The 22,708-nt window shown below is 37.0% G+C and overlaps 1 protein-coding gene across 9 annotated transcripts in view; it reads left to right on the top strand.

Annotated features, from left to right (window-relative positions):
* NEDD4 (NEDD4 E3 ubiquitin protein ligase) overlaps positions 1-22,708 on the top strand; it is a 113,868-nt gene that overhangs the window by 41,336 nt on the left and 49,824 nt on the right. Inside the window, exon 1 of one of the 9 annotated variants that reach the window (XM_053928555.1) lies at positions 4,511-6,262. The exons of 7 other annotated variants lie outside the window; for them this stretch is intronic. In XM_053928555.1, the coding sequence (XP_053784530.1) occupies positions 4,703-6,262 (1,560 nt within the window). In that variant the 5' untranslated portion in view covers positions 4,511-4,702. Of the gene's footprint in view, positions 1-4,510; positions 6,263-22,708 lie in introns of those variants that run through there. One more of the 9 variants, XM_024567537.4, reaches the window with a different exon arrangement.

Genomic DNA, 22,708 nt, shown 5'->3' with positions numbered 1-22,708 from the left:
AGCATTTACTATGTACAGAGTAGTACACGGGGTACCATTATATGTCAAAAGAAAAAAGGCATTGACTCTGATATTAACAATGAGATATTTCTAGAGTTATAAATGTGAGGTATAAACATTTAAAAAACCTTTAAAGCTAAAAGCAAAAACAAAAGAGTGCCTCAATCAAGATATTGTAGGTCCCCAAACTAAGGAGTTAGAAGTCCTCTTTCAGTCCTGCCTGTGGTTTGGTCCCTGAGCTTGTAACTCTGGGCAAGTCATTCAGTCCTTCTGAAAATATCTTCTCACGTTTAAAAAAGTGGGGATAACATTTACCCCACCTATCTACTAAATTTATTGTGACGATAAAATTAGACGCTGGCTATCAAAGCACTCAGAAAATTTTTCATCATGATTCAAATATGGTTATTTAACATTCATGGACTCATGCATTTATGGTTCTCTGATACCTTTTTTTTTTTTTTGCATTAACTAGGGTATGCTAAGATATCTAGTATGTTAGATACTCTGCTATGTCTTAGAAACACAGATTTTCCCAAGAAGCTCACTTTACTAGAAAAAGGGAGCCAGACATAATTAGAACAGCGTGGTACGCGTCATTCTAACCCCTGGTTTGTTGCTAGTTCTCGCAGGTGATGGAAGTGTACAAATCACCTGCGATGTCACGCACACTGTAGCCATTGGTGGAGTAACAGGCTTGGCTGTGTGGCCGTAATGGCCTATCGCACTGTGAATATCATTTTATCTTTATTCTCCTGTAGCATTCACTGCTAAATGAAGAATGTATTATTTTCCCTAGCAAATTCTCTTTGGAGGTGTGCAGTGAAGAGCACGGACATAATTTTCAGCAGAATCAATTTCTAGTCATCTGGGAAAATTTGCAGTATAATGATATTTGTTTTGAGAAATATTCATTTTTTTCAGCCAATTTTTAGACTTGAGGGTTATAAACTATAATAGTTTGGTGATGGTGATAACGATGGCGGTGTTGCCATTGATAGGACATTTCAGAATTTTGTGCCTTTAAAAGAATTTTACCCACCGATGAAAAAGTTGGAGCTTCTGTGTCACTGACCTGAGGTCCACCCGCACACATCCAGCCTCCGAAGCTTTAGGAGACGTCTGTATTCTGTCCTCTGGGTGGAGATGCTGTGCTTGTCAGTTTTACTGGCTGTGTGAGTCAAGGTTCTCCAGAGAAGCAGAACCAACAGGAGGGGAGAGACTGAAACAGAGTGTGAGAGAGCAAAAGGGAGAGGGCAAGGGAGAGAGAGAGGGAGAGAGGGAGAGGGATTTTAAGGAACTGGTTAATGCGACTGTGGAAACTGGCAAGTCTGAAATCTATGGGCCAGGGATGGCCGATTGAAGACTTGGATAAGAGCTGTTACAGTCTAGAGTCTGAAGTCTGCAGGGCAGGCCAGTAAATTGGAAACCGAGGCCGGGTTTCTATGTCGTAGTGTTGAGGCAGAATTGCTTCTTGTTCAAGAACCTGTCTTTGCTGATTAAGGCCTGTGACTGAGTGGATGAGGCTCACCACATTATGGAAGGTAATCTGCTTTACTCAAAATCTGCTGATGTAAGTATTAATAACATCTAAAAAAATAGTTTCATAGCACCATCTAGTCTGGTGTTTGACCAAACAACTGGGCAAAACAGCTCAGCAAAGCTGACACACGCATTTCATCCTCATGGTGGACTTTGGCCCTCGAAGTTCTAGTCAATGACTAGAATGATCTCTTAGAGCCCATCCATAGCATGTAGCGCAGCCCATTATTTTCTGTGTAGATAATCAAAAAATGGGGTCCTGAGCTTCAGTCTAATCCTAAGACATTATTTGTTTTATTTCAGAACGTGAAATTCTCTAGGACTTGCATAGATTCCTCCCAGATGAGGGCTGCCACTGCTCTCCAGCTATTCTCTACTTGAGTTAAGGCCCCTCTTTGGGCATCTGTTTGGTTAGAGGGCTACATTTTACAGCTTCCCCAGGTTCCACACACAGCTGCTATAATTTCGGTTCAGGTCCTGTGTGATCTCAGACCAGCGTCAGCAATGCAAACTCTTCAGCCTCTCTAGCACAGAACTGAGACTGGAGTGTTAGGGAGAGCATGTGGTTCTCTCACCTTACTTTTCCTTGGCTGAAGCCCTCTTTGCAAATTTTTCAAGCATCATTCTTTTTTGTCCAGCTGTAGTGCTCTTTGATATTTCTTTAGGGTAGTGGCTGGATCAGCTTTTAAAAAAAATCCTTAAAGCATTAGGCATTCAGAGTAACTGATGGTGGTCACCATTCTCCCACCCATCCAGCCTCTTCTGAGGTGTTACTTCATGCTTACTTTGTGCCCAGCATGAGCTCAGAAAAAATGTTTGGTTATGGCCATCACACTTCAGGAAGCTTAAAAGCTAGTTAGGGGACATGAAACTGTTGTTTATAGTGACGCTTACCAAAGAGAAACCATTTATCTGGCCACATACTTGAGGTTCATCATTTTATATGAACCCCCGGAGGAGCCTTGTTTATTTATGAACTGGAAGTTTTAAGTCACAGACATTGAACAGTTAGAGCTCATTGATTAGATCACCATTAAAGTGATCCATTCTTTGAATTATCAGACCCGTAACCTAATTCACGAAGGAAAGCTGAAGTCATTTGAAGGTATAGTGGAAAGATTAGGACATTCCTTCTATAAATAAAAAGTATTATAAGGGAATATTTATTGAAGTCTATAAAAACATAAAGGAGATAGATTATACAAAACCAAAATAATATAATAATTTTCTTACTAAGTCTACAATTACTGTACACATTCTAAAACATAGTACTGTTTCATTCCAGTCAGAAATATAATTTAATTAATTCTGTATTTCTTTTTTTAATGTCTTAATTGATTAAAAATACTGTTAGAAAATCGTGGTTGAGAACAGATCTATCTTATGGAGTTTTCTTTTTTAAACAAAGTGCAAGTATTTATTTTACATATTTGCTTTTACTTCGAGAAAAAAAAACTTACTTAGAAAAATACAACTTGGGTGTAGTACCATGTGGTGTAAACAACTGAACCATTTTACCTTTTACTTTCCTATGAATGAGCCAGTATATATTTATTACTGGAGTTCCAGCTATAAAATTCAGGTAAGGGGTTTAAATATACCCTAGAGTATTATTTAAAAATAAATTTGTTTCTTTCAAATAGGGTACCACCTTGGTCTATGACATTTGGGGCAGAAATTAAAATATTAAACTTTTATTACCTAGTAAACTGAAAATAAAGTAAAGGTTAAATAAATACAAAGCAAAAAAAATATATGTACAAAATCACAACCCCTAAGAGGACAAATAGTCTACTGTTCTCTACTATGAGAGCTTTATCAGCAGTAGTAACTCCACCTCTAGGGCAGTGCTAGTACTCAGAAATGTAAACAAGTATGTACTTTGTTTATATAAAAAAATATGAAGCATGGTGTGTGTTTCTTTATAGATATCAAACAGCTAGATGGATTGTTTCAACGCACCAGTAGGGGCCAGCAAAGAGCTCTTAGAGTTTTTCAGAACAGAATTGGCATTCAGATATGTTTATTTGATGTGTTAAATTCTTTTTAGACTTCTTTACTTACCAAAACACTCTCTTAAGTGAATGAATTGCAGAGACAGTGGAATAAAATATCTTGTGTGCTCAAACTATATTGGGGTATAGTTTTTCTGTCTAATCTGCATATATTTTTAATGGAATGTTTGCTTAGGCTATTTCTTGGCAGAGTTTTAATAGTCAAAATATAAATGGCATCATTTAAAGACCGTACTACTTGGCTGGAAAAGGCCCTAAAATTATAGGAGAAAATGCTTGGTGACAGCTTCTCTTAAACTTTTTTCTTTCAGCTGTATGCTCAATTTTTGCAATAGTATTACTAGGCAAATTTTGTATTTCTGTCCTTAAGCTTTCACTTTGTATGAGACGTGTTTTTGGAAGCTAAAATATTTCTCTATTTGATTTAATGCTAGATTTTAATCCACCCCCCAGTTTTGGTATTTCCAAATTGTATAACTGTTTGAATTTACCTTAAACAAATGTAACAGTCTCTATTCCTTTCTGCATTAACTAACTTGACTAGATTCCTAGTATGGCTACTATTTGGAAATTCAATCCTCGATTTGATACTCAATTACATGGGGTTTCATTCCTACCAACTTCCTGTAATTTTATCCCTATGGGTAAAAATATTAGTGGTCAAACTCTGCTGGAGAAAGTATAGGCGCTGTGATTCACGTACTTAAATGTTCATTTAATAGAGCTGGAGTGAAAAAATACTGTTTCAACTTGAAATGCTAGAAGATTGTTGTTCTTGTGTTACTCATTCATGCAAATTGGAGAAGGTATAATTGAAACAAGGTTGGCAGTGTTTGAGGCAGTGTGCTGCAGCTGAGCTCAGCTTAAAGGTCGCTGGAAATCAAGTGCTTTGTAAGTGAAGGCATTTTGACTACAAGCAATTCAAGACAGTTTGGAAACGTCAGTCTCAGGAATGGGTCGTCTTTTTCTTTCTCTGATATCTGGTATCTAATGTTTTACTTAGGATAAAGACTACTACTTAAGAGCTCTTTCAGGCACCACAAATGATTTTTTCTTTCGACGCAGTGCAGCTGCTTCTCGCCTGTCTACCGACAGAGATCTTTGTTATGACTCTCAGCCCTTAACATGTTTGGAAATGAGAACAAATGGCACAAAGCTTACGATTGCACTTTGCAGCCAGAAGAAGTAATACTTATCCTTTGTCAGAAACCTCCGGAGATGATTTGGATAGCAGTGTTCCCATGTGCTTCAAAAGACCAACACGGATTTCAGCATCTAACGTTGTTCAAATGAAGCTGACTCCCAGACAGACTGCGCTACCTCCGTTAATAAAGGAAAACGTTAAGTCTCACGAGAGATCATCTGCTCCTTCACCTGAAAATGTTAATAAAAAGAGCAGCTGTCTACAGATTTCACTACAGCCATCAAGGTACAGTAGATGTCTTCAATCTAGCAGTGGCGTAGCTGATGGTGATGATGCTTCGTTTACCTGTGTCCTGAAGGACAGCGCTTACAGCAATGCTGTGGTTGATAACGAACTGAATGCTGTGAATGATGGCGACCTTTTTAGCAGCTCTGCCATTTGCAGTGGTAGCCTTGGTAACTTTTCGACCAGTGAGCATGGGTCTTACAACAGCAACGGTAGTGATTATGGGTCGTGCACAAGTATCACGAGTGGAGGTTCTTACACCAACAGTATCACCAGTGACAGCAGTGGTTATACTTTTCCACCAACTGATGATACGTTTTTTGGTGGAAATTTATATTCTGACAATACCTCGAATAGAAGTGTGCCCAACAGGAATACTACTCCACGTGAAATTTTTTCAAGAAGTACGAGTACAATTCCTTTTGTCCAGGATGACTTGGAACATGGACTAGAGATTATGAAATTGCCAGTGAGCGGGAACTCAAAAATTCCACTGAAACGTTGTTCATCCTTAGTCATTTTTCCTAGGAGTCCTTCAAATACCCCACCGACTTCTCCAACAAATACAGGTACTCTTCCAAGCAAAGGATCCTATCAAACCTCACACCAGTTTGTTATTTCTCCCAACGAAACTGCCCACAATGAGGATGGTGCTAGTGCGAAGGGATTTCTTTCAACAGCTGTCAATGGACTCCGGTTATCTAAAACAATCTGTGCTCCCGGAGAAGTAAGAGACATTCGACCACTTCACAGGAAGGGCTCATCGCAAAAGAAAATTGTTACTGCAAATAATAGTCCAAATCAGACTACCTTTGAAAAGTCATCTGAAGGATATTCTTGTGTTTCAGTGCATTTCACCCAACAAAAACCAACTACATTAGATTGTGAAGCAGCAAATGGTGATTGTAAACCAGGGATGTCAGACATTAAGCTTAATTCTGATTCAGAGTATATTAAGCTTGCGCGTAGGACACCTTCATGTTTACCATCCTTCCAAAATATAGATTATCAAATAAATACCAATGGACCATTGGAAAGACCAAATTTACAGATAAACAAAAGCCATGCTATTTTACAAAGAAGTATTTCATTGGGAGGAACTTATCCAAACGTTTCCTGTTTGTCCAGCCTTAAGCACAATTGTTCTAAAGGGGGACCACCTCAATTACTCATCAAGTTCGCATCTGGAAAGGAAGGTAAAGTTGCTAATTTACCAAGAGACAGCAATAGTGATTTCACAAGTGAACTATCTAATTCTTCGAAGCATTCTTGTAAGGTAAGTTTTCTTCTGGTCTTGGTAAATGTTAATTTATGTTAGAATAGCTTTATGGAATAGTTGGTTAAAATTTATTATAACTTAGCAGTTTTATATACTTTCCTGGTCCTTAGCTAGCAAGTATTTTTGTAGTAATAAACTTAATATTTGTAAATCTGAGGAACCTGCAATAATTTTTCACTGTTATTTTACCAATGTAGAAAATATTCATTAAAAAAACTTTCCAAAGGGAGTTAAGCCATAAAACATTTATGTAGCATAAAAACAAGCTTTAAATAATAATTTATTTTATAACACTTTACTCTGGTATGTTTTTCCCTTCCCTCACGTGGCACAGTAGTTTAATTTCTAACTCCATTTTTTATTCTGACTTTCAAAAATTCTCATATAGTATTCTCCCTTCCTTAATCATTGTGAAGTAAAGTAAAATGTTGAGTGCTTAGTTAAAATATTAAACAATAAAAACCCTATGTAAAAACGTGAAAATTTTGTTATAGATGAATCTAGAGAAAAATGTTTTTCTAAAATACATGTATTTATTAGATCATTGTGAAAAAACAATTATGTTGCCTAGTTAAAGCAGAGGAAAAATAAATGGCATTTTCATTTGCATATACCCTTAACCCCAGGAATTTTGTTTCCACCCTGTTTTTCTTTTGCTGCCAATTAAAACTGCCTTCTAAAATGTAACTTACTCTTTTAACAATATTGAAATTTAAATGTTATATTTTTTAATTTGGTTTCAGTTGTTAGGTATTTCCCATAATATTCTAGTTACCTCGCTAATTTGTTATTTTGATAACTTTGCTTGTAATTTAACTCTAGTGAATATTAACTGAAGCAGTTCTTTATGTAATGTGGCCTTTCCAAAGTTAAGTGTTTTGACTTCAAATAGATTTAAAAAAATTTTGTATTTGCAAGGTCTTGCCAGGATACTAAAACATTTTTAATACCAGGAAATTAAAAAATTTTTCTGACTAAACCAATTTTAGATGCCGGTACAAAGTACTTCAGGGGGGGAGCAGGTGGGTAGTTTATCTGTTTATCTGTGTTTATGTAACACTCAATATCTATATTAAAGACTTTCTTTAAAACCTCTGGACAAGTACCTTAAGGTAAATAAAATAGTCAGTAATTGCTAGTTTGTTTTTCTCTTTTGAAATCTGGTAAATAATAATCATTACCCAATACTCAGGTGTTAATATAAGCAACTACTTTCCTGAAGATGAATAAAGATCAGATTTCATATTCTGATCTTTTAGAATTATTCATTTTATTTACAAAATTGTTTAAAAACTAGCTTTTAGGATGTTATAATCTGTTTAACTATTTTATCCCTTAAAAGAAAGCAATGAAGTGATACTATGAAGAAACATATTATTAGTTTGCTAATTGAAATTCCATGTATTTTATAAATTTATTTTACATTTCATGAAGTAATTAATCTGCAGGGATTAACCTAGAAATACAGAAATATCCTTAAAATGGTTGATTTTGCAGTAATAATATAGTTTGTTGTTGTTATGCTTTTGAAAATAGTATTTTTAATGTTTTTTTATAAAGTGTGACTAACTGCTTTTTGCACGGCTAAAAATATACACTTTTATTTGTTTTATTTAAACTTAGGTAAATTCACAAATATTTTTTTTCTGTCAGCCTTAACTTTGTTCAAATTCTATTTTGGGGGATAGACTATTGGATTATAACATACTCAAAAGTGTGTAATTTGCTGCAGAACTTTAAGTTGTTCCCTTTTTTAATGTTTATTAAAAAAAATCTTTATAAAAGTATAAGCAATATAGTGACCCTTAAATTCAACATATACTAGATCTAAATTGATCTAAATGATTAATGGTAAATCAAAGACTGTTTTAAGAAATACTTAATGTTGTTTTTTCTAAACAGCAGTGGCAACAATAATGGGGTTTTAGAAATAATCCTGTGTTTATCAATAATTATATATTAATCTAATTATAGTGGTATATTGTAACTCATTTATAAATAAACAACTCCCAAAATATTTCCCATGACTCCAGTTAGTCTGGGTTAGTATTCTGATATGCTGAGTCTGGATTCACATTTAACAAGTTGATATTAGAGTAGCATTTAGTAATGTCAGCTATCTGTACCGAGCAGCCGTGAAATTGAATCACTGCTTTGGTCGGGGACCCTTGTTTCTAAAGCACTGAGCGGACTACATATTCTTTTCTTATGTGTTTAGTTACTAGTCTCTAGCAGCATAGTATCCAGTTTCTAGCTCCTTATCATCAACAGCTCATTAATGGCTAATTTTGTAAATCCAGTGAGAACTTTTACCTGTATCTGCAACAGGGCTGTGTTCCGTGTTTCCAGCTTAGAATGAGGTTGAGACTTTAGTGTAGTCTGCATGATTTATTTCATTTATTTATCAAAGAATACAACAACAGCGGACATATATTTATTACATATGCTTTTTGAAATACAGTATTACTTTTGTAAAGGCTTAATGAACTGTATAATGACTTTTGATCTGAAAGTAGGTGTTTGATATTTCAACATTGGGTGTAATGTTTTGTCGGGTCTATCAGGTTAAGGAGCTAAGGTAGTTTTAATCCAGTTACAAAAATGACTACCCCCCAATCTATAATAGTTTATTATTATTTTATTTTTCTCTGTTGTTTTCTAAAGCTCCTATATTACATTGCGAGGATGCTCAGGATTTTCATTACCCTGTTATTTAAAGTACCTTGCCGTTTCCCCCGAGCTTATACATGTCTTCCATTCTTCCCACACATGCAAGTTTTGTGAGAAAGTTTGGCTTTACATTGTTTTCTTTTTGTTGGAAAACTTTTTATTCATTTTTTGTTCCTTAATCCCAAGTAAGTAAATTGCTTAAGCTTAGTATAGTATAACTTTAAAAAACTATGTCTCAGTTATTTCAAAAGGCTTTAACACTAATCTCAAGAGTATATGTTTCAATAATCTATTTAGTTGTTTTTCCTGAAATAAATGTCTTAAATATGTACTCATTTTAGTGTTCTATTATTTTCTCAATCCTTATTTTATTAACTTTAGCAGCATATTTAGAGACATTTGGTTACATTTATTTTGAACAACACAATCTTTCCTATAAAAACCAACATAGCTTATAAATATTGACTCTCAAATTGTGATACAACAATGTTAATGACCAGCTTTGGAAATTTAGTGAGAAATACATGCTTGTATATGTATATTTCTTAGAACTGAGGAATTATAATATTAATTTCAGAGTGGGTCAGGGAGTTGAATTGTTTGCTTCAGAAATACTTTGATTTTTCTCTGCAGATGTATCCTTTTTAATTCATTCATCTAACACACATTTGAGTCCCTGCTATTTGCCAGGCCCTGACCCAAGCACTGGGAATAAAAGGTAATAAAGTACAGTCTCTACTCCGGGAACTTCTATTCTAGTCACAGAGACACACTAGTAAACAAAAAAAAATTTCAGTCTAACGTGCAATGTGCTAAAATAGAGGTGTATAGGAGAAAGTGAGAAAGATGTAACAGGGTTTGTACAGAGAAGAGAACCTAGTTGGTAGAGGAAGGCTTCACAGAGGTGGTGACATTTGAGTTGAATCTTGGTAGGTGAGTTGGAGTTCAGCGGGCAGAGAGATCAGGGAGGATAGTCTAGGACAGTGATTCTCAATCTCCACGCTGCTGACATTGAGGGCTGGATACTTTGTGTTGTATGGGGCTGTTTTGCACCTTGTAGGATGTTTAGCAGTATCTCTGGCCTCTACCTACTGGGTGCCAGTAGCGGCCCTCTTTTCCATTTGGGACAAGCAAAAAATGTCTCCAGTCTTTGCCAAATGTCTCCTACAGGCAAAATTAACCCTGTTGAAAATCATGGCTCTAGGCAGAAGCAGTCACACATGCAACGCTAGTTGTGTGGAAGAGTCACACTATAAAGGGTTCAGTGTGACTCAAGCATAGGGAGTCTAGGGATGTGGGAGGAGATGATGAACTAGAAGTGGGTTGGAGTCCCATTGGGTGTAATGTCTCCTCCCTACCACCAAAAATAAGACAAAACAAAAACACAGCTTCTGTGGAGAAAACGAGTAAGGGTTTAAGGCCTATTCCTAGAAGCTACCGGGAGAATAGACATGCCTTTCTGTCTTTGTGTCATGCTAAAGACAAAGCGGTGTGCCTCCTGCTAACAGAAAGTAGTTAGGCAACGAACGTCATTCCTTGAGATTGTAATGTGCTTATTTGTGTGTTTTTAAATAATGTTTTTATGGCACTATGGATTATAAATGAATCAAAGTTTTCTTCGACTTACAGTGAATGGTGACATCATGAATTAAGATAGGGAATTCAGGAGAAGAGGCCAGATTGGGAGAGTGAAGGAGAAATCGTGCATTACTAAGCGGACATAACGATAGGCCTGGTAGTACTATCAAGGAGGGCAGGTGGAGATGCAGGGCCAGGGCTCAGGAGAGACATGAGAGCTGCAAATGGAGCTTGGGCATTGTGCGTATGGTCGAAGCCTTGGGTAAGAATAAAGTGAAAGCCCTGAACGTGACAAGGAGATTAGGGGTAGGTAGGAATAAAACAGAATTCTGGGGGCACCGACTTTGGGGAGCTTTGGGGAGATGGTGGAAGAAGAGATAAAGAGAAGACTAAGAGCCACTAGAGGGGCAGAGAGCCTGGGAACACACAGGGGCAGGGAAGTCAAGGGAAGGAAAAATTCAAGGCGCATGGCATACGGTACCTCAGAATTTATATATCCATTGAATGTGGCAGTTCGGAGGTCCTTGGGGACCTTAGCAAAAGTGTTCTCAGGAAAATAATGGAACAGCCTGGTTGAAATAAGAATGAAACAGGTAACGAAGCAAAACAGCAAGTGAAGATTGCTTGCTAAATGTCGTAAAATAGGCATAAAGTAGTGTAGGCAAGGTGTATGTTTAGTGGCTACCATACAGAAGACACAGTAGTAGGTAAACATAAGGTGCATAGACAGGTTCTCTGTGTACAAGAACATTGCAGTCTATTTTCTAGGGGGTGGGGAAAGGCTGTACCTCTCCGCTCTTCCATCTCAGAACTGTAGAACAGCGAGTATGCACAGTAAACACCGAAATGGAGACTTGGCAATATGAAATGAAGGAAACAAAATTAGAAGTGAAAACTTGAGACTGCCTATGAATAGTCATAACTCAATGTGAACAGCATTACTCTTTCTCAGGCTCTTCCCTACCACCAAAAGAAAGACAAAACAAAAACACAGCTTCTGTGTAGAAAACAAGGGTTTAAGGCCTATTCCTAGAAACTACCTGGAGAATAGACATACCTTTCTGTCTTTATGTCGCTGGCTTCTTCCAGGGTATGGAGCCCACTAGGTGCAGGCTGTTGTGAGGCCTCACACTTGGAAACCCACTCTCCCTTTGCATTATGAGTGACAGTGGAACGAGATAGACCAGGAGAAGCCAGGACCAGGAGCCTATTTAGTCAGAAGGGGCTTGGCAGAGTCCCTGGGTGTGGCCAGACAATGTGCTGAGGTCAGGGGGGTAGTTAGCCAAAGGAGCGAGTGAGTGCTGAGAAAATGAACCAATGATGTTGTCAACATACCCAGGAAATACCCGAAGTATTGCTCAAGTGTGTGATTCAGTACTCTTTGTTTACCCATGTGTGAGATTGGAAGACTAGGGTCAGGTGGAGACAGATGCTTAGAGGTGTAAGAAAGCCTTTCAGAACAAGAGGTGAACAGATCTGTCCCAACTGAGTGAGATCTTGTGGGGAAGGTGCTCAACATGGCAGCAGTTGTTGAAAAGCAATTTTACCTTCACTGAGATTTAACTAAACTGCTTAGATGTAACTACAGCAGATCTGAGAACTTGGAAGTACAAGCAGTAGCATGTCTATGTACCTGGTAGCTCAATTCATGGCAAGTTACAACAAAGAGCACCTTGACCGAGAAACTCCACGATGTCTCTACTTAGGCTGTAGGGTGTCTGGGGTGGGGAGGATTATTAGGCCTTCTCTTGACTTAGATGTATTATAAAACCATAACACTCTGAAAGGTTTTGTGCTGATCTTAACAGAAAATATAAAGCAGCAAGAAATTTACACCAAGGGTAATTGTAGTACAGTGGACAATGTCTTTAAATGCAGTTGTTCATTAAGTAAAGAAATATTTTTAACAGAATTTTTATCTTTAATCCCCCTTACAAAAGCTGAGAGTATATATTTTGTGATATAGCTAAACTAATATTACCCAGGACTACTTCCTTTTTTCTTTTATTTTTCTTTCAAAAAGTTGTTGGTAGGTATTGCCTTCTAATGCTTTAAGGATTGTGGTTGAAGAATGGCTTATTAAATTTTCAGTTAAATTCAGATTCTGGTTCAATAGGTCTATGGTGGGGCCTAAGAGTTATGTATTTCCGACAAGCTCCCAAGTCATACCAATGCTACTCTTTCCCCAAACACACTTTCAGAAGCAAAGGCTTAGGATCGTTCTTTTATGAGAACAGTAATACAGTTCATAGTTGAAGTATCCAATGAGTCCCTCTCCTGCTTTTACATAAAAAAGAGCCATACGTATACTGTGGTCAGGGCCATATAATTTGGGAAGATATTGAAACCGATTTAGGCATTTAGGCTAGTTACTGATTGAGGCCATGTAATACGGAAGAGATTGTTCAGACCAAGAAACAGTCACGAGCAAGGTTGTCTACCTGCCTCATAAAAGAACTTGAATATGACTCTTCCAGAATTCTGACTATTAAATTTTCCAGGATCACATTTTAGTTTCTTTTAAGGACTTAGAAATTTTGGTCTGTAAGGCATGCAGTTCTACTTAAGGAAATCTCTTGAATTCATCACGGCTGTTATTTTAGTCTATGTCACTTTTATAATTGTTGCCTATATTAATTTTGTCCCCGTCAGCATGAGATTTGAAAAATATGCAGTTGAAATGTTATATTTTTCTTCATTATTCTGGCTCATTCAGGCCATATCTTATGTCTTCCTCTTTGTGAACATTTTTAGTCTTTTCAATATACTTTCCCTCTAGCAGTGCCGTATAGGTTACTATGAAGAATGTTTAAATCTTACATTGGTTTATGTGATGAATTGAAACACCATATACGTCTAATCAATGCTGAGTTATAAACTGTCCTTTTGATAGCTGTACAAGGAGAAAGTTTAAAAATCCTTTATATATAACTCTAGTGCTTCTTAAAATTACATATTACTTCCCTAGTATAAATCAGTATATGAAAATCTTAGTAACTGTTCTTCCATTGGAGCAGTTTCAGAAATCTTATTGGTGGATGGGTTTTTTGTAGTCTTTGTGACTACTGAATAGCTTAGCCTGATTTCAGGAAACCTCATAAGATACTAAATATGTCAGGTTAAAAAAGATGAGAAAAAGGAAACATAGCAAAAACAAAAGTTCAAGATGGGGAGATAGAAATAGATAGCAAGCAGGCAGGCAAATGTAAGTTTTCTAGAACTGATCAGAGAAGAGTTCTAGAAAAGGGAGTGAGCAAAAGGGTAATCATTTCTGGGCTCTAATTGACTAGAATGTAATTCCCTAAAACAGGGACTTTTTGTCTTATTAACTGTTACATCCCCAGGACCTAGAACAGTGCCTAGCACAAAATAGACACTCAATAAATATTTATTAAATTAATGAGTGAAGCCAAGGGACCCTTTGGAGTGGGGTAGAGGTGACTGGAGTATGCTGAGAGATGAGGATAACCAGATGGCCTTGCATAAACAGATAACCAAACTGGGATATTTAAGTGATGACTGTAGTGATGTGTGGGAGCTACTTGATGCTCCATCCTTTGCAAGGAAGAGTGGCACTCTTAAACGAATACCTTGTCCCTGGGGTAGATGCCAGTGGAATATTATGATCGTGACTCAAGGATTAGTTTCCACAGTGGAGTCTGATTCATAGCCTACATATTCCACTAACTGGTGTCGTAGAACTATGTGTCTGGATGGAGGTCCAGAGCAAGTTTTCTAAGGAGGATTGAGTGGGCCAAAACTTTTAAGGGTATTTAAACCAAGGCCATTTGACTAGCTTTAAAGTTATCATTGTTTAATAAAATGACTTCATTCCAGACTTGATGTAAGAACTGGATTCTCGGAGTTGTTCCTGGAGTCTCAAGTAACTGTTTTAGCTGCGAATGACCTTTACCTTTTGTACCGAGGCTGAAAGACTGAACCTTCTGAAAGAGTCACAGAGCTTAATGGAAACTCAAGTCATCTTCAAAGCAAATGAGTTTAACAACTATTTATCAGAAATAGAATATGTGCTGCTCTAAGTGGCAAATATTATTCCTGACATTGACGAGTTTATAATTTAGATGAGAAGACAGCAGAAGCCATTAAAATAAACAAAGTACAATGAGTATAATATATAATAATATACTTCAGGCAGCTGAGCTCCTAAGCTCTGAGACATGTGGTGGCCTGTATAATTTTTGGCCAATTTTAATTTTTTATCGAGATAATACTTGTGCCTATTTTTTAAATCAGTTCTTATTTCTTTGAAGATTTCTCTTCTGCTCTTTCTCTGTTCTCTCTTCTTAGAATTCCTATTAGCCAAAGTTTGTGCCTCTTGGACTGATCTTATAACTTACTATTCTCTCCTGTTTTCTGCCTCTTTGCCTTCTTATCCTACTATCTGGAATATTTCCCTCAAGTTTCTCCTTCTCTTTAATTTTAAAATTTTGGTTATTTTAATTCCTAAGTTTTATCTTTCTTTGTGATGCTTTCCTATTTTTGTTCTTATTTTATTAATACAATCTTTTATTTATCTGAGAATATTATATTTAAGATTGTTTGGTTTTGTTTTATTTTTATATGGGTCCTACATTGTCTCTGGTTCCTGTAGGTCCCTTTTTGGATTGTTGTTTGGTTCGTGTTGTTACTGGACATTTTTCTCCAGGAGCCTGGTGAACCTTGCTGTCTGCCTGATCTGAGAATGAGTCATGGTGAGGTGATTTGGAGGCTCTGAATGGTGGAGGGCTTTTCAACTGGGAGGCTTCCTTGTTGGGAGGCCTCTAACTCAGTATCTGGAGGTCTCTTCTCAGAGATCAGTTTGTTTCTCTAGAAAATAAACTTCCCCAATGATTGCCCAGTTGTGTTTTATAGCCATGGTTAATGATGAACTAGGAATAAAGGTGATTTCTTTCTATGGTTCTGAAACTGAGTTGATTCAGGGTAAAATAGGCCTTAAAAGTAATATTTACTTACCAAATTCTTAAGTCCTGATGATAATTTAATTAATTCACAGTAAGTGAGGGGCCTGGTTTTTATACCTGTTGTCTGAAATACATTGTATGTATTCTAAAAGTGGAGCTACTTCCAGAAAGACGAAATTAAATATTCTTTATAATAGAATATATGGTTTTCCTTAACATATTTCCCAACCTTTGACATTCTTGGCAATTTAAATGTAAACGTACATACTTGCCACTCTGAGGAAGAGAATAGCCCTATTAAAAATGGGATTGATTACAGGACCAGCAGGAAGAGCAGACCATAATGACCTTCTACTGGAGTGTAACATTAGATGCTCACTGCCACTCGAACTTGAAACCTCAACTATGATGATTTTTTACCTTGGAGAAAATCCTGATACATGTCTTAAACTCTTAACCCTGCATGTGTATCTATAAAACTTTAAAGCAGGTAATATATATTATATACCACATTTCAAAAAACTCTCTGAGATAGTGATTATCTCCATATTAGAAGTCGGGAACAAACTCAGAAAAGTTAAAATGACTTCTCAAGATCATAAACTAGTAAATGTCATATCGGAACCAAACACAGCTCTATTGTGTGTTGTAAAGCCCTCTACCTCGCAAGCCAGGAGGACTTCCGTTCTACCCTGCAGCAGGAGCAATCTACAAGATAAAGCTGCTTAGGGCCCGTTATTATAGTAAAAAATAACATCAGAAAGAAACAAAAGAGTTGTCTAAAGGAAAATTCCCACTGGACTCACTACAATCTGATGATTCAGAGTGTATGTTCTACACTATGTAGAACATACAGTCCGATCAAGTCCTTTCTTATTGCCATTGTTGAGTGAAAGCTAAATTCAGGGGTTATTATTTGAGCACATTGTTACTAGAGAACCAGTTTATCTTTCAAATATTTTTTTCTATGCTTCTGACTTGGTACCCAGTATTTATAATGACTTTGTTCTTTCTGATTACTTTTACTGATCAAATAACACATACTGTGTGTTTCTACCTCCTAAAAGGCTGTTTATGAATTTCATTCTTTTTCTTCAGTAACTAGTGTAAACTACCTGAATCATTATAAACTGCCTATATTTTTTCCCAAGTATTTTAAAACTCTTTATTATGGAAAATAATAAACACACACCAAAATTCCCAACACACACCAAAGTGGAAAGATTAATGCCCTGAGCCCCCCGAGTGCCCCCGGTGAACCCCAGTTTGACAGTGATCAACACTTTGGTGGTCGTGTCATTCATCTCTTCTCCTCCCTTTCTTTTCTTTCGGGTGACTTCCTTTTCAGGAGCATTCTTGAAAAGCTTAACTCAACTTTTCCTTGGGTATGAGCCAACCTACTTAAAAGAAAAAGACTCACAATTCTGAATATGGTGGCACGAAGAAATCAGTCAGCTCAGGGCACCTGTCTGAATCCCAGGGCAAGAACTAAAAATCTTAAAATCAAAAAATATTGTTTCACTAAAAAATTTTCTAGAACTCCGTCTGTCCAGTAAAGTGGCCAGTAACCACATGTGGCTATTGAGATTTTAATTAATTTAAATTAAATCATAGTTAAAATTCTGACCCTCATTTGCACGAGACACGTTGTAAGTGCTCACGCGTGATTGGTGGCTGCCGCATTGGATAGCACAGATATGGAGCATCCCATTATCGCCCAAAGTTCCACTGGACAAGGTTCTTCTAGAACAGCGATTCTCAACCCTTTTCATCTCATGGCACACATAAACTAACTGCTAAAATTCTTCAGCACACCCCAAAGTTATATGTTTTTGCCAATTTGACAAAAAATAGGTACACTTTCGTTCATTCATACTGGATGGCTATTGTCGGCTGTTGTCATTTTTTAAATTTGCCAATCTAAAGGAAAAGAGGCCAGTGCCCCAACAGGTACTGCGTGTTTTAAAAATTCCTGCAGCCCACCTGCTGCTCTAGAACATGATGTTTGAGCTGCACAGCACTGGTAGCCCTGCAGCTTTGACAGCGCTCCAGGGTACTGAGAAGGCTCCTCAGGCTGCAGTGCCAGGTAGCTGTGGTGGCTGAAGGAGGGGAGCCACACTCAGTGGACTTATTTTTCTCTCCTGTACCTGTCTTGCTGTAAGCGAGAACAATTTGGCTTTAAAGGAATCCATTGACTTCTTATTTTCTTAAACAACAGTTAACCCACTGTCCCCCCTTTTTCCTGTTTTCATTGATACATTATATTCTCAAATAGAAATTATGAGTCTCTAGCCTTGGGAGAAATTTTTAAAACGGTTTATAGATCAGTGAAATTTGTATTTGACCAGATAATAGGTCATCAAATTGCAAGAATATTCTGAAATATTTTTTAACTGAGAAATCATTATTCATTACAAAAAGTAAAAATTGTTCAATCTTTCATTCTACCACCGCATATAAATGAGGTAGTTTTATCTGAACCGAAGTCTATGTGAGTTGTGTATTTCACCTCTCATGGATGTATTTTTTTAATTTGTGGATAGTATCAATAGGAGATCAGGGTTATAATCTCATGGGACTTGAATAATAGAGTTTCACACAAAATATTCTGTCAAGCTACCAACTCTGTGCAGATTCCAAGTGGTGGATTCCATATGCCGAGAGTGGAGAGTGGCTCATGGTCACTAGAGGGCAGAAAAGGTCAGGAGCAGATGGGGAAGCCCGGGGAGGGGCGGCGGGGGAAAGTGTAGGGAATAGCTCCTACCACTCCTTTGTAAGGAAAACAGCCTCTTACATGTGAAGAAAATACCATTCAGTCCTGCAGGCAGGAACGCCAGTGAATGATCCAGCATCACAGGCCATAGGCAAAGCAGTGAGAGACGTGGTCAGGTAATCAATAAACCAGTCTGGAGCACAAACATCACCAGGTTACCACACTCATGGCAGAACTAAATTCAGGTCCAGGTTGCAGAAGGCAGAGTGCAGGGAGTGGAGCAAGTCGTTTAACCCTTTCAATGATTTCTCTAATACTGTTCAACACACTGTCCCCTTTGAAATGGGCAAGTGGTACTTTAAGTCACACGGGAAATCTGATAACCATCTTCTTTTGCTATTGTAGCATTTCCTGTCATATTGCTGAATTGTTTTTTTAATGTTAGAACTATTTCTATTTTCTTCCTGATAAATTCTCTTCAAATATAGAATACTTTCAGGTCTAAATAGCTAGTTTTCACAAAGGAAGTATTAATTGATATAAAGATGGTATAATTTTCTAATAAGTCAGGCCATTTCAATATTTTTTAAATTAATAATTTGGAATTTACCTCTAGGTATTAAATACCCATCAAGGCAGGGCAGATTGGGGTATAACAAAGAATGAAAGTTTTCCCTAACTCTTTTCCTATCTACATCCATAGGATTCTGTATTTTTCCTTCAGTTTTTACACGCATTTTAATTATAGGTGCATGTTTGTCAACCACACAGGTCTGTAGGCTCTATGATATCAGGAACATTCTCCTACACTTAGCACAGAGCCTGGCTTTAGAAGCCAATCACAAACATTTGTTGACCTCGCAGAATTTATAGTCTCATTGGAGTAGAAGGGAATTATAACACAGATGTTAAAAGATACAAGGTGAGTAGAATGTCAGAGGAGGAAATTAGCAATTTAGTCTCATCAAGAAAATTTGTATTAAGATGACATTTAACTGGGCATCTTAAGTGGATAGGATTTACACAGGCAAGAGTTTGAGAGCCAAGGCATAGTGTTCCACTGGGGAGGCTTGTGTTAACAGGTAAGACTGCGAGGTAGATTAGAGAAACAAGTGTAGAGGGCCTGGAATCCCACGCTAAGGAATTTATAGTTTTTCCTCTGGACCAATATTTTTGAAAAATATTCCTCACCAGTCTGTAAGATGCCTCACATAAAACCCATCCCATTGACAAATAAGTTTGTAACACCACATGCTATCTTGTTTGAGATGTCACAGTGCAACTAGTAAAGTTAAATTCCTAAAGTCTGGAAATAAACTTTTGAACTTTCTTTAACAAAATGTCTCCCAAATATGTGATCACCATTGAACTCTTTTAGTACCCAGCAAATCCGTTATCCCTCCGAGCATACTTGGGGAGTGATGTTTATGCAGCAGTCAATCTTCAAAGTTTTGAAAGAGTCAAAATTACAATTTTTTCTGTTTTTACAACTTAAGCTAGAAAGAAATGCAAATACATAGATATCTGACTCATTTTGCTTCTTTTAGAGGAGCAAAATGATGTTATCTTTGATGATGTTAGATGTTATCTTTGTCTTCATCTACATCGTGTTATCTTTTAAATTTTTTCTTATTGTATTTTTTGTTACCGTGTAGTTCCCTTACATCCTCTCCTGCCCCACAACCACCACACTGCTGTCCATGTCCATGAGTCCTTTTTCCTTTTTGACATTGTGTGTTCTCTTAAAATGACCAAGTTCATTTGGAAGTAAGTGGGATAAAAGATACATTTAGATACCCTGCTTATTCATCGTCAGCTGTTATCAATCATTGCTTACTCTTCCTGGTTTTCTCCAAGGATTAAGTAAAGACGTGATTCTCAAGGTGTGACTACTGGATCGTATGCATGAATATTACCTGAGAACTTGTTAAAACTGCACATTCTCGGGCCCCATCCGAGACCTACTGAATCAGAAATTCTGGGAGTGAAGCCCAGTGATCTGTCTTTAATATGCCCTCCAAATGAGTCTGACACCCACTGAAGTTTGAAAACCACTTGAGATGACTAACCTAAACTTTCTGAAACTCTATAGTAGGTTGGGAGCCGAAGCTTCTAGACACTTCCTCAGCTGCCACAGCTTCTGTTTTGTCCACTTTAAAATGATTATGTTAGGTCATCTCATACTTACTTGTTTATAAATTACATATCTGAGATCTTACACAGCTCTTTGGTTTCTTAGAATTAAAGCTACTATATCTTACCAGTGGCAGCTGTCTGTTAGATTAGGTTTTCATTTAGACCGTAGATAAAATTCCCCAGAGAATATTAGCTTCCATTGCTTCAAAAGTTCACCTTTTCCATCCCTGGCCAGGTAGCTCAGGTGGTTAGAGCATCGTCCTGACACACCAAGGTTGCCATGTTGATCCCCGGGCAGGGCACTTACAAGATCGACCAATGAGTGCATAAATAAGTGGAACAACAAATCGGTGCTTCTCTCTCAGCCACCCCCTTCCCTCTCTCACTAAAATCAATTTTCAAAGAAAGTTTACCTTTTCCTTCCCTGGTAGCTTGGGAGACATTCCTCGAAAGAAAAAAAAAGGTAGTATCACAATTAAGTCACACTCAGAAGAGTAGACTCTCTCTGTCTATTTTCAATCAAGAATGAATATTTTTACCCTCTGAGAGGAAGAGGCTTACCCCTTTTATCAATTATCTAGCTGTGGGTATTTCCTGGTTAAATTATAACTATACGTTAGTCCTCTTGTTATTTTCCTTTGTTTAGAAATATAAATTTGAAACAATAGGAAAACTTAATAACCTTCTCCCCTTTTTTGAGGAGGGGAGAAAAGTTGTAACAAATGCAAGACTTTCTTCTCACCTGTATAGTCCTCTAGCTGAGGGGCATTCCATAAAAATTGCTTCTACAAGTATGTTGGATATAGTAAATTTTAATTTTAAAAATAATTATTAAATCCAATTCATGTTTGACACAACACAACCTGAGTCCTATTACTCTTGGTCTGCTTTAGATTCTCTCTTTTTTTGTAGCAGATGAAAAATATGATTTATATTTGAAAATCCTCATAATACATTACAAACTTAACTTTAAAGCAGCAGTCCCCAACCTTTTTGGCACCAGGGACCAGTTTCACGGAAGACAGTTTCTCCACAGATGGGTTGGTTTCGGGATGATTCAAGCTCATTACATTCAAGCTCACCTCCTGCTGTGCCGCCTGGTTCCTAACAGGCCCAGACTGGTACCAGGTCTGCTGCAGAAGGTTGGGGACCCCTGCTTTAAAGCATGTAGAGATGGAGGAACTTATCAAGGTACATCGTCCGTTTCACAAGTTTGTGATAATTAGAAAGTGGAGAAACTGAAATTCAGAGGAGACTCAAACTGAAACTGATTTAGAGAGAGGTTTCTCCTGGCTCTCTCCCCACTGCCCCCTCCTCTTAGGTAAAGAAATACCTTTGAAAATGTGAAGGTTGCTAAGGACTGTGGAATGCATGAACCCAAATTTTCAAGCAGTATGAAGCTATTGTCAAAGAACAAGTATAGTTTGTGTCTTGTAGTTAAATCTACCAGACAGGCTGGCTGGCTGAGCAAATCACAAGGTTGGGACTTCGAATGTTTGTTTTAAGCAAAGACATCCGGTTTCCATAGCGCTATGATTTTATAGCGTAGATCAGATTATACTGTTTATTTAGCTAACACCATTTTCCTCTCAACATACTGAAAAGATTGAATCAATAAATCTTAAACTTCTAAAAAAATGTTTAAAATAAGCAGGTCATGGCACAGAGTGAGTCTGTATGTGAGTAGGAAGGTAGAAGCTATGCCAATGAAATTTTACTTAATAAGATCTGTATACATTAGAAAATAGTTCAGCTAAATTTGAATAGTTTTCATACTCCTTTTTTCTATTTATAATGCCTGGGGTGTCATATTGATTTTGAGAGGGTGTTAATTAAAAATAATAGTTTTTATAACATTTTGGAAGCAGAAAATATGTGGTTCCTCATTTTAAAAATATTATAAATGGGTCCATTCATATAAGTTCTGCTATTTTTCTCAGAGATTCACGTGTGCTAATATCCTCTGTAAAAATATTGACTTTTCATGGATTCAAATCAAATAAACATTTAACCTCTTACCTCATAATAATTTAAACTCTACTTTACACAAACAGGTTTCCAGATAATTTTACTTTTAGTATCTCAGCTTTAGAGCTTTTAACTCCACTCGTCTTTTATGATCTCTGAAATATCTCTTGATCTCTTGACTTAATTTAAATAATATGTGTAACAATGGTTTGAACATATTTATAGCTATGAATTTATTTGGTAGGGTGTTTTTACTGCTCACCCTAATTCATTTTTTTAGAACTAGTGGTCTGTACGGAAGAACCATGGCATTTGCACACAGAGAATTCGAATGCTGTTGTGTGAAAACAGTTGTTATCGACACTGAGTAAGATGTTAATTCTAATGCAAACTTCTTGATCTTGAATCTTCGATCTTGATTTTTATCTCTGAAAACTTGTATGTCTTTTTGGGCTT

The sequence above is a fragment of the Desmodus rotundus genome, chromosome 7 (genome assembly GCF_022682495.2).
Source record: "Desmodus rotundus isolate HL8 chromosome 7, HLdesRot8A.1, whole genome shotgun sequence".
NCBI lineage: Eukaryota > Metazoa > Chordata > Mammalia > Chiroptera > Phyllostomidae > Desmodus > Desmodus rotundus.
The sequence above is the reverse complement of the archived record's forward strand: the minus strand, read 5'-3'. Positions and strand labels throughout refer to the sequence as shown.